General features: G+C 49.9%; 1 protein-coding gene across 1 annotated transcript; it reads left to right on the forward strand.

Annotated features, from left to right (window-relative positions):
- Window positions 1-878: 878 nt before the first annotated feature.
- LOC126644207 (transitional endoplasmic reticulum ATPase-like) lies at window positions 879-4142 on the forward strand (the record flags this gene model as incomplete). The annotated part of the gene is made up of 4 exons (XM_050323270.1): window positions 879-1213; window positions 2633-2788; window positions 3123-3277; window positions 3699-4142. Coding segments are annotated over 4 exons (752 nt in total), but the record flags the coding sequence as incomplete, so codon positions are not given.
- Window positions 4143-12954: the final 8812 nt, after the last annotated feature.

The raw sequence follows: 12954 nt of genomic DNA on the forward strand, positions 1-12954 counted from the left end.
GAGTCTTTCTGCTGTGCCTTCTTCAACCGGACTTGTCTGTCTCGCATTGGCCTTTTTAGCCATCAGTGCACTTGTAGCAAGCATGGGTAGAGCCCTTCTCAAATCTTCGTTCGCGAAGCCTATCCATGATGATCTTGGGAATCTTCACTCCTGTGGTCAGGGAAGGTGCTAAAAGAACAAAGTTGGAAGGAGAGTAAAAAATTTAGGTTAAGAGGGAACTTCAGAGGCCATCTGGTCCAGCTGTTTGTCCAGAGCAGGGAGGTAACTTGGAAATTCAATCAGGTTGCTCAGGGCCTTATGTTCTGAACATGTGCTAAGGATGGAGAATCCCTGACCTCTCTGGGCCTTGTGCTAGCGTTTGAGCTCTCTCATTATGAAGAATTTTTTCCCCTTTATTTGTAACTGGAATTTTCTTTGCAGCCATTCGTCTCTGGTCTTTCATCCTTTTGCTGTGCATTTTTAAGAAAGATATGGCTTCCTTTTCCCTTTACCTATTAAGTAGCTGAAGACATAGATTAGATTTCCCCCTTCCATTTGATATTTTTCACCTACTGATATTCGAGTGGCTAAATAACCAATTGATATCCCCAGATCCTGCAGGGAGAGTTCTGGTCCAGGCAAATTGGCTTCAACTTGTCCTCTAGGCATTGGAATTACCACCCTTCTGCCTGGTTCACTGTGCTCCTAGCTTTGGGGAAGTGCAGCTTGTTGTTCAGGAGAATTTAATTGTTTGTGTGGCAGGTGACTGTTCCATAGCAACTCATCTAAGCTGTCCTTGTGGTGGCAGGGCTCTGGTGTACTCCTCTGAGCTGCTTTAATTGTAGGGTAGGCTTAGTGTGAAGTCAGCGTGTTCCTCACCTATTGGTATTAACATGGAGTAATTGTTCCCATTTGCTTTTTGCAGGCCCGCCAAGCAGCCCCATGTGTGCTCTTTTTTGATGAGCTGGACTCCATTGCCAAGGCTCGAGGTGGGAATATCGGTGATGGCGGTGGTGCTGCAGACCGTGTCATCAATCAGATCCTGACAGAGATGGATGGCATGTCCACCAAGAAAAATGTCTTCATCATTGGTGCCACCAACAGGCCAGACATCATTGACCCAGCCATCTTGCGCCCTGGTCGCCTGGATCAGCTCATCTACATCCCTCTGCCTGATGAGAAGTCCCGGGTTGCAATTCTTAAGGCCAACCTGAGGAAATCACCAGTTGCCAAGGTAGAATCTGTGCTTTGACTGCATCTGGCTTGGGTTTGCTGTAGGCTGCACATGCTCCTCACAAGCTGGGGATAGAGCAGAGGGTTGGTGACTGCTCCATGCAATCCCAAGCTGGGAAAACTTCAGTCCCTGAAGGATGGAAGTGAAGAGGTAGGGGGAGGCTTGAGCTCTGAGACTAGGTGTTGGTGTGTAAGCACAGCAGGTCTTTGTCACATGGTGGAGTGTTGCCCACAGTGTGGGAACAAGAAAGCCCGTTATGGCAAGATGGAAAAGATCCTTGTACTCTAAAAGAAAAGTAAATGTAGAAAATGGGTGGGAAATGGAAATTGAAGAGGAACTGCTGCAGTGAATTGTTGCTGAACTCTTATCATAGTCAAGAGCTTGCCTAGGGAGCAGGCAGTAATGCAACTGGTAGTTAATCAGAGAAAAACAGATGTCAAGTGAGAGCTCAAGCTATTTTATGCCAAGCTTACCTTTTTAGGTGCTGTTGGGAAGGAAAGTTTCAAAGGAGGTTGCAGTACTACTCCCTCGGTTGAAGGGAAGGAGCAGGAGGTTGGTTGTCTTGATCTGCCTGTGTGCCATTTCCAGTCTGACAGTGTTTCATTTGACTCCTAATGCTGAGACCTGGATAAATCATCTCCTAAATCCACAAGTCAACCTGCCTCTTCTTGAGGGTGAACAGTGCAGAGGCATTCTTCTCCTCTACTCCACTCTTGTGAGACCCCCACTCAGAGGGCTGGAGCCCCTGTCCTATGAAGGCAGGCTGAGAGAACTGGGGCTGTTCAACCTGGAGAAGAGAAGGCTCCAGGGAGACATTATAGCAGCCTTCCAGTACCTAAAGGGGGCCTACAGGAAAGATGGGGAGGGACTCTTTGTCAATGCATGTAGTGACAGGACAAGGGGGAATGGCTTCACACTGACAGAGGGCAGGGTTAGATTTGATATTGGGAAGAAATTCTTTACTGTGAGGGTGGTGAGACACTGGCACAGGTTGTCCAGAGAAATTGTGGATGCCCCATCTCTGGAAATGTTCAAGGCCAGGTTGGATAGGACTTGGAGCAACTTGGTCTAGTGGAAGGTGTCCCTGCCCATGGCAGGGGGGTTAGAACTAGATCATCTTTGAGGTCCCTTCCAACCTAAACCAGTCTGTGATTTACAGCTACTTCACAGGGTCTTGCTGTGTGTGAGGGTAATATGGCCTGCCTTTGTATGTGGTTAACTTTTTCCAAAACCAAGAACCTTAACAGCTCATCTTTTCAAAATGGGCCAAAGTTAAAACAGCACCTTTATACCATGGGATCTAAGGACAATTTTTTTGTCGCCTGAGGGTGTAAGGTGTAAAGGACAGGCCTCTCTTGGTATTTTTTTTTTGTTTGGTTGGTTGTTGTTTTTGTTGTTTTGGGTTTTTTTTTCCACTAGGACGTTGACTTGGATTTTCTAGCTAAGATGACCAATGGCTTTTCGGGGGCTGACCTGACAGAAATTTGCCAGCGTGCCTGTAAACTGGCCATCCGCGAATCCATTGAGAGTGAGATCAGGCGAGAGCGTGAGAGGCAGACCAACCCTTCTGCCATGGTGAGTGGGACACTCTGAGTTTTCCCTGCTCATGAGACAGGCAGCCCACCTCTGCCTGTGGGTGAGGCAGGATGCATTCCTCTTCATATCCTCAGGTGGGGATGAGTGGGGTCTCAGCACAGAGCATGGAATGGGAGCATGAGGCCCTCCTGGGGTACCTCACTGTCAGCATTTCTCAGAAGGCCCCTGCTGCAGCCCTGTCTGCCACAGTATCTCTCTCCAGCCCCAACTTTGGTGGGCGTTGGAGCTTCCTGATCTAGCGGGAGGCTGTGGGTGGCTGTCGGGCCATAGAGCTTGGGCATGCAGCTCACCTGGGCCCTCTGTCCTACTGCAGGAGGTGGAGGAGGATGACCCTGTTCCTGAGATACGCAGGGATCACTTTGAGGAGGCCATGCGCTTTGCTCGCCGCTCTGTCAGTGACAACGACATCAGGAAATATGAGATGTTTGCACAGACCCTACAGCAGAGCCGTGGCTTTGGCAGCTTCAGGTAACCATGGTGGAGTGGGGAGAAGGGCAGCATGGCTCAGTTAGCCCCAGAACAGAGTATTGAGGCAGCTTTCTGCTGGATTCTGGGTAACAAATTCCCTCTTCCAATGCATTTTCCCATTCTCCCCAGCATGTACAACAGCCAGCTGAGCATGTGGCAGGTGTAGGCTGTGCTGCATGTTGGTTGTAACTGCTCTGTTAGTGTTCCTGAAGTCCAACAACCCTTTATCCTTTTAACACAAGTGACAGCCAGAAGTCATATAAGCCTTTTGTGTGATCTGCTGTAAGGTTTCATCCCATTTCTCCTGCCTCTCCTACTTGTCACAGGGGATTAGCACAGAGGGAGGGGATGGTGCTGAGCTGTGAGTAGGCTTTTGAACAGCATCTCTTCTCTCTCTCCCCTTCTGCACCATTGCATGCAGGTTCCCATCAGGTAACCAGGGTGGTGCTGGTCCAAACCAAAGCACAGGAGGTGGCAGCGGGGGCAACGTCTATAGCGAAGACAATGATGATGATCTCTACGGTTAACTCCCTCCTTGGTGGACCAGCGCCACATCAGGCCTTGTTGTACAGCAAAAAAATCCAATGTTCAGTGGACTCTTGGCTTCTTCATTCTTCAGTCAGGACAGTGTAGCTGCATATCAGACTTAGTACAGGGAATGTTTTCTGCAAACACAAATCCCGAGCAGTGTTCAACTGGGAGGCAGACAGTGAATTAAAAAGGAGGGAAACTGACTTAGTTTCTGAGAAATTTCTGTTCTAGTTTATGTGGCAGAATCAACAGCTTTAACAAAGAATACAATGCTAACCTGTATAGAAAAAATCCCACAAAAATGATAAAAAATAATAAAAATCCCACAACACTCCTTTGTGTGTGACTGGTGCAGTGTAGCTTGTGCTGTCTCTGTAAACCTCATGTCTCATGTGCTATCTGAGCACTCCTCAGTCTGATGGAGCCCATCTGTATGCATGCTTCCCTGGTGTGTTCAAGGCTTGCTCTTTGTTGTTATATCTCTTAACCCGAGTTAACAAAAAAAATTGACTTGGCAGTCTGTCTCTCCCCTGCCCCAATTTGGCAGGAAACACCAAGTGAGAGAGCCTGGTAGCAGATATCTCTTGCTTCTTTGATGCTGGCCCTGAGCTGTCAGATCTCTTGCTGCTTTAGCTCCTCTGCAGCAAAGGACTTCAGTAATCATCATTCCATCTGCCCTGTCTGAAGGCAGGCACAAGGGGGCTCTTGGGCTGTCTCTGCAGTTTGTGGTGCAACATTACCCCACTATGATTAGGAAAGAAGGGATGCTGCAGCACTGTTCACCAGGCTCTGTGGAGAGATTTTCCCCCTTCCCCTGCAATGTTTCATGCATCCCTTTGGGTTTCTGATGACAGGCATGGCTGTCTGCTGCCAGCCTGCCCCTCGTTTTGCCTCAGTAGTTGAGTTCTGATCATAGTTCTTATCCTTCCTTTATGCTTACAGGTTGCTACCTTGCTCCTTGGTTTATTTTCCCTCCTCTGAACTGAACAATGTGCGACTGCTGTACTTCAGTGTTTTATATGAGAGAAGCCCTGAGTCTGGTCCCATCACGCACACAGGAGCAGTGTAGCAGGCTGGGTATGACCCAGCTGTGAACTGAAGGGGAGAACCTGTTTGACGCAATGGCCATAAGATGCACAGAGTGGTCATGTGCTATTGACTTTTGGGGAGGGTGCAGGAACTGACATCCCCCAGGGATCAGTGTTGGGCCCAGTCCTGTTTAATATCTTTATTGATGATCTGGATGAGGGGATTGAGTCTACCATTAGCAAATTTGCAGATGGCACCAAGTTGGGGAGGGAGCATTGATCTGCTGGAGGGTAGGAGGGCTCTGCAGAGGGACCTGGACAAACTGGATAGATGGGCTGAATACAACAGTATGAGGTTCAACAAGGCTGAGTGCTGGGTCCTGCACTTGGGCCACAACAACCCCCTGCAGCGCTACAGGCTGGACACAGAGTGGCTGGAGAGCAACCAGGCAGAAAGGGACCTGGGGGTTCTGATTGACAGCTGGCTGAACATGAGCCAGCAGTGTGCCCAGGTGGCCAAGAAGGCCAATGACATCCTGGCCTGTATCAGGCCAGCAAGGACCAGGAGAGTGATTCTTCCCCTGTACTTGGCACTGGTTAGGCTGCACCTTGAGTACTGTATCCAGTTCTGGGCCCCTCAGTTCAGGAAGGATATTGAGGTGCTGGCGTGTGTCTAGAGAAGAGCAACGAGGCTGGTGAAGGGACTCGAGCACAAGTCCTATGAGGAAAGGCTGAGGGAGCTGGGGTTGTTTAGCTTGAAGGCTCAGGGGAGACCTCATCACTCTCTACAACTACCTGAGAGGAGGTTGTAGCCAGGTGGGGATCGATCTCTTCTCCCAGGCAACTAGCAACAGGACAAGAGGACACAGTCTTAAACTGTGCCAGGGGAGGTTTAGGTTAGACATTAGGAAGTTCTTCACAGAAAGAATGATTGGACATTGGAATGGGCTGCCCAGGGAAGTGGTAGATTCACTATCCCTGGAAGTGTTTAAGAAAAGACTGGATGTGGCACTCAGTGCCTTGGTCTAGCTGAAAAGGTGGTGTTGGGTCATGGGTTGGACTCGGTGATCTCAGAGGTCTTTTCCAACCAAGTTGATTCTGTGACTGTGAACTGAGGATATCTGCAAAGAAACTTAAATGTAGACTGTGTGGCAGAAGGGTGCCCTAGGCTTTTGGGGCTGAGCCACGCTGATGAGGGCAACCTTCCCTGTGGCAGGAGTTATGTGGGGTCTGAGCAATGTGAGTTTCAGCCCCAAAGCCTGGCAGACCTAGGAAGGCTTCATCAACCTGTCTAGATTTAAGGGAAGAGGGGAGATAGGCAAGAGTCTTGTCTCAAAATGGTAGAAGGATGGGACTATCCATGAGAAGGGGGCTAGTGCATAGCAATGGGGAGAAAAACCTACTATCATAGGAGGACATGTAAGCCCCTGGGAAGGGCAGGTAGCCCCTGTTCAGGTCCTCTGTCCTACTTAAAAGCTGTCTGCCTGCCAACATCATTCTTGCCCTGTCCTTATGCCACCTCTGTTCTGCCTTGCAGAGAAAATGCTGGCCATTGTCTCCTATGGCACCAGGGTTAAGGATGTCCTGTTCCTCTCATAGACAGATACCTGGGAGGCAGGAGAGCTAAGCAGGGAGGGCTGGCACTCCCCTTTCTGGGAGTAACTGGCACCTGGAAGCCTTTACTCCAGGGCTGCTTCCTTGCCTGTACTTCTCAGTTGCTCTGTGCTACTCCAAGCAGGGTGGAAGCAGATACTGGCTTTGCTTTCATGTCCTACCCATTTATCAGTGCAAGCCTAAGAGAGGCAGCTCCAGCCAGGGAGGGAACCAACCACCTGGAAAGGTTCTCCACCTCTGCTGGGAGCTCTCTAGGACTCTTCCGCAACCTTCTCCAGCACTGGTATTGGGTGAATTTTGTCCTGCCTGTTTGGGGATGCGACCATTCTGCAAGCCCCCAGCAAATTTACCCTGGTGTCTCTGTGCTGTGGGGGCTGGGGCAAGCAGTGTATAGGACAGTAGGGTATATGTGTCCCAGCTTCCCAAAACCTTCTGTGCCACCTCTCATAATTGCAAATGCTAATTAAATCCATCACAAGGACTGGAAACTCTCATCATGGCTCCTGGTGGGGACAGCACCCACAGGGGTACTGAGAGCATCTGCCCTACACTGAATCTGTGTAAAACTGCTAGGGGGCTGAAGGTGTCCCCTAAATCAACACCTGCATCAGTCAGGGAGCTTGGCTAGGGCTTCCCTCACCCCCTATGCACCTCCACCCCCAGCAGCCCCAGGAAAGCCATGCAGCACCAGGGACTCTTTGGCCCCAGTCCATGCTCTTTTCCAGGGGCCACCCCTGCAGCAGAGACCCCTGGGAGCTGCATGAGAAAGAACCTTCCCACAGCACACTCCTCCCCTGCCCAGCATCTTACTGGGGAGACTGGGCAGCCCCAAAGGTGCTGGCAGCTGGGGCTTGTCCTGAATGGAGCAGGAATGGCCAATTGGGCAGCTGAGGGAAGCCCTTTCTTCACTGCAGTGGTCAGCATTTCCTTGTGCCCTCCTGGGGTTCCCCATGTGGCCCCAGAGCTACATCCCTGTGTCCTTGTGTGTCCCATGTCCATCCCCCACCCCCAGCCTTACAGGCAGGCCCCACAGAGGACCAGATGTAGCAGGATGGAGGACTGGTTCCCCCCCCCAAGGCATTGGCATTAGAGACTGGTCCCTAACCCTAGAGACTGGGGCCCTGCAGCACCCCAAAAGTCTCTGGGCTTAGCAGGGTGCTTCTGCCAGCAGAGGGCAGGCAGGGGCCACGCTCAGCATGTCCACTATCCCAGTCTAGGCCATCTCTATGGGTATCCCTGGCCCCAGGAGCCTCCCCTTAGGCATCCTTGTCCCATGAGCATCCCCTCCCTATGGCTATCCCTGCCCCAAGGGCATCCCCACACCATGGGCAATCCTCCACTATAGGTATCCCCTGCCCCATGGATATGCCCTCCCAAGTGGCATCCTTTGCCCTATGGGCATCCCTGGCAGCATTTCAGTCCCCGTGGCTGGTGGGAGGGGGCTGTACTGGCTCTGCCCCCAGCCCGCCCAGCCCATTAGCAGCTCTCAGCCCTGTCTGCTGGGATTAGCTTGTTGTAGGGTGATTTTTATGGCCCTGAGCTCTTGCATGGGAGAGGGCAGTGAGCCATGTCTCCCACTTGGGGTTTGGCAGCCTCTGCCCAGGCCCCTCCCAAAGCCCAATGCCTATGGGATTTGGTTCAAACCATCTGCCCTTATGACTCCTCTTGCTTGGTGCTTTATGGGCAAATGTTTTTTCTGGTGCCTGTGTCAGCCACATCCTGGGAGCCCCAAGGGGATGCAAAACCCCCATGGGGTTGCCATGGTGCCAGTGTGAGATAAGCCCCTTCCCTGGCCCTGCTGTCTGCACCCAGGCCAGGGCAAGCAGAGCCCTAGTGTCTCCCATCACAACACGCCCCAAGGGGGTATGTTTTTTAAAATATTTTTTCTGTAAATGCTGACATAAAAAAAAGTTAAAAAAAAACAAACAAAAAAACCCAATCCTACTTTAAAATATTCAGGTCTCATTGAAACTATGAAAAACAAAGCAACTTGCATCTGTGCACTGACTTGTCTTCTCCCTCCAGCAGTTTCCACCAGGTTTGTCTATGTGTAACTCCACAGGGACCAGTGGAGTGAACCAGCAGCATACCCTTGACATTCAAACCAGGTGATAAATTAAACAGTGCCTAATGAGGTCTCCTCATCCTTTGCCAGAGCTGTGGCACCAGCCAGCCTCCCCCCCCCGTATGACAATGTACAGCTGTACACCTGTATGGATACCCTATGCTCACCCCTCTTCCTCTGTCCAAAAGGACCCCCTGTTTCAAGTCAGTGATTCCTCCTTTAAAAAAAAAAAGGATTCCTGGCAGAATATTCCAGAGGTTTTCTCTGTGGTGCTGTAGTGGAAGAATACAGAGCCTGGTCAAATATGCCTCCCACTCTAGGAACCCTTCCCAGGAAAAAAAATGGCACAAGGTGGAGTGGGCCAAGAAAGGTAAGAACTATAAAAATTCTCCTAATGGAAATGCAAAGGTGTCCTGGCTTTATAGACAGTGTGTGCCAGGAGGCAGGACCTCAGATGGAATAGAAACCCCTTCCTCCAAATTACAAAAATTTGAAATTATGAGATGTTTGAGAAAAGTGTAGAAATTAATAACAATTTTACTACAAATGGAGAACGAAACAGAACAAAACAACAACCAAGCAACAAGAGAGAAAATGTTACCCAAAAATCACTGGTTCACCTCCACACCGCTGAGGTAGCAATGCAGTCTCAACGCGATCACATGGTCCCTCTGTAGCCCAGGTAGAGATGTGGCTGCGCAAGAAACAACAGTGGCGGTGGGGCAGCTGCCACACAGAAGTGACAACTATGGCAGTGGCAGGAAACCAGTGGCTGCGCTGGCAGTCAGAGGGCTGTGACAGCAGCGGCAGTGGCTGTGCACAGCGGGGGAAGCACTGGTATGCGGAGCAGTGCCAGCGCTGGGAGTGTGGGACAGGTGCCTCAACTTGGGCAGCCAGCAGTGAAAGTGCAGGGACTTCGGGGAGAGACAGCATGGATTCAGTTGGTGCCATGCCAGTTCTCACAGGTCCTTCATTCCAGGGATCCCGCCTCAGTTCTTGCGGTATTTTCTCTTTAGGGGTCCCGTCTCCTCTGCCACCCACCCCATCCTCTGTGGCCGTCACCCCAACAACAGCTGCCATGCACCGCTGTCACTCACATACCCCCTCTTCCCCCACCCCCCTGCTTCCTTCAAAAATGCATGGTGGCATGGAGAAATTTAACAAGAAAATCTCAACCAACACATTATCCACCCCGAAATTTTTCATACCAACATACTAGGATTTCAACTATACACATACATGCATTATTCCAATTATATATGCATTTACAAATATATGCATACAGGTATAGTGTTATGGACAGTTTACCCAAAAATTAGGTCCTTTTGAGGTATACACTGCGTTTCCCCATCTTTCTGCATTACCCACAAAGTGCACACTGGTCCTTGAGCAAAAACAATCACACAAATGCATTTGCCTTTGCTTGAGGCGTGGCTAATCCAAACCATTTTCCCTAACATCTCTCAGGTGCATTACAGGGACTTTATGGTGTGAAGGGACTCTGACTGGGCAGTGCCAGCTCAGAGTACCTAGTGTTGACTAACCATGTAGCCTTTGCTACATGCTGATCCCAATGCTTGAAAACCCCCCTGCCCAATGCCTTCAAAGTAGTTTTCAACAGTCCATTACACTGTTCAACCTTCCCAGTGTCTGGTGCATGATAGGGGATATGATATATCCACTCAATGTCATGCTCTTTAGCCCAGGTGATAACTAGGCTGTTCTTGAAGTGGGTCCCACTGTCTGACTCAATTTGTTCTGGGGTGCCATGTCACCACAGGACTTGCTTTTCAAGGCCCAGGATGGTGTTCCAGGCAGTTGCATGAGGCACAGAGTATGTTTCCAGCCATTCGGTAGTTACTTCCACCATAATAAGCACATAGTGCTTACCTTGACAAGTTTGCAACTGTGTGATGTAATCAGTCAGGCCTCTCCATATCTATACTTAGTCCATTGCTGACCATACCACAGGGACTTCACTGTCTTAACCTGCTTGATTGCAGAGCATGTCTCACAGTCATGGATAACCTGGGAGATAGTGTCCATGGTTAAATCCACCCCTTGGTCTCATGCCCACCTGTAGGTAGCATCTCTGCCTTGATGACCTGAGGTATACATGGGCCCATTGTGATGCTAGTCTGGATCTACCTGTGACACTGACTTGTGCAGCTCGATCTGCCTGTTCGTTGTTACAATGTTCCTCATTATCTCGACTTTTAGGCATGTGTGCATCTACGTGACAGACTCTTGCAACTAGCTTCTCTCTCCAGGCAGCGATGTCTTGACACATTTTGGAAACCCAGATGGGTTTCCCTTTACATTGACAATTGGTCTTATTCCATCTGTCAAGCCACCCCCACAGAGCGTTGGCCACCATCCATGAGTCAATGTAGAGGTAAAACCTTGGCCACTTCTCTCCTTCAGCAATGTCCAGAGCCAGTTGGAGGGCTCTGAGATCTGTGACTTGACTTGATCCATCTTGTCCTTCAGTGCTATCTGCGACTTGTCATGTGGGGCTCCATACAGCTACTTTGCATTTTTGGTTTGTCCCTACAGTGTGACAGGAACCGTCAGTGAAAAGAGTGTAATACTTTCTGTCTTCTGGCAGTTGATTGTACCGTGGAAGCTTCCTCTGCATGTGCCACTTTTCTGCTTCCTCTTCATCTGCCAGACCAAAATTCTCACCCTCAGGCCAATTTGTGATTATCTCCAAGATCCCAGGGCAAGTAGAGCTTCCTATTAGGGCACACTGCATGATCAAGGCAATCCACTTACTCCATGTAGTGTCAGTGGCATGGTGCATGGATGGAACCTTTCCTTTGAACATCGACCCCAGCACTGGTAGTCAGTGCCAGGAGAAACTGTGCTTCTGTGCCCATCATTTCTGAGACAGTTTGAACCCCTTCATAGGCTCCTAGAATCTCCTTCTCTGTTGAGCTGTAGTTGGCGTCAGACCCTCTATAGCCTTGACTCCAAAATCCAAGGGTTCGACCTCGAGTGTCCCCAGGCACCTTCTTCCAGAGGCTCCAGGAAGGGCCATTCTTCCCAGTTGCAGAGTAGAGCACATTCTTCATCTCTGATCCTGTCCTGACTGGCCCAAGGGTTACTGTGTGAGCGATCTCCTGCTTGATCTGTTCAAAGGCTTGTTGCCCCAGTGGAAATCATTCTTCTTGCGGATCACCAGGTTACAATCTGGCTGTATTCTGAACTGTGCATCCTCCAGAAACCTAGGATGGTCTTCTTTCTCAAAGACTTCTGCCATGTTCCCCCATATGAGGATGTCATCAATGTACTGCAGATGTTTTAGAGCCTCACCCTTCTCTAGTGTGGCCCGTATCAGTCCATGACAGATGGTGGGACTGTGTTTCCACATCTGGGGCAGTCAGTTCCAGGAGTACTGCACACCCCTCCAGTAGGCAAACTGTGGCCTACGCTCTACCACTAAGGGAATGGAGAAAAATGCATTTGCAACGTCAATGGTGGCACCACTTTGCTGCCTTGGACTCCAGTTCATACTGAAGCTCCAACATGTCTGGCACAGCGGCACTCAGCGGTGGGGTAACTTCATTCAAGCCATGATAGTCCACTGTCAATCTCCATTCTCCATCAGACTTACACACAGGCCAAATAAGGCTGTTGAAGGGTGAGTCTTGCTGACCACTCCTTGGCTCTCCAGTTCATGAATCATCTTGTGTATGGGAATCACAGAGTCTTGATTTGTTTGATACTGCTGGCAATGCAGTGTCATAGTGGCAATTGGTACTTACTGTTCTTCTACCTTCAAGAGTCCTACAACAGAAGGGTTTTCTGACAGACCAGGCAAAGTGTTCAATTGTTTTATCCTTTCTGTCTCCACAGCAGCAATTCCAAAGGCCCATGGATGTCCTTTTGGGTCTGAAGTACCCGTTCCTGAGATAGTGCATGCCCAGGATACATGGGGTGCCTGGACCAGTCACAATAGGGTGTTTCTGCCAGTCTTTCCCAGTCAAGCTCACTTCAGCTTCCAACACCATCAGCTCTTGAGAACCCCCTGTCATCCCAGAAATGGAAATAGATTCCATCCCCACATGTCCTGCTTGCATTAAAGTACCATTGAGCACCAGTGTGAACAAAAGCTTTGAATTCTTGTGGTTCTGAAGTACCAGGCCATCAGATCCACACAGTCCAGTAGATCCTATTGTCCCCCTAGCTGGAAGCAGGGCCTCTCTAGTCTTGGTCATCATAACTGCTCCTACCTCCCTGTGAATAAATCCTGGAGGTACCTTCTAGTGGGTCAGACATGTCATGGTCCTGTCTGTTTTGCCTTGACACTTGACCATGGGAAATTGGTACTGCACTCACCCTTACTGACTTCCCTTTTGCATTTACTTTAGTTCCTGTACTCCAGCTGCTCGGACATGGGTAGGTTTCCTGTCCCACCAACTCATCTTCCCCACGCT

This window comes from Myiozetetes cayanensis, unplaced genomic scaffold (genome assembly GCF_022539395.1).
Source record: "Myiozetetes cayanensis isolate MyiCay16 unplaced genomic scaffold, myiCay2020 scf292, whole genome shotgun sequence".
Lineage (NCBI taxonomy): Eukaryota > Metazoa > Chordata > Aves > Passeriformes > Tyrannidae > Myiozetetes > Myiozetetes cayanensis.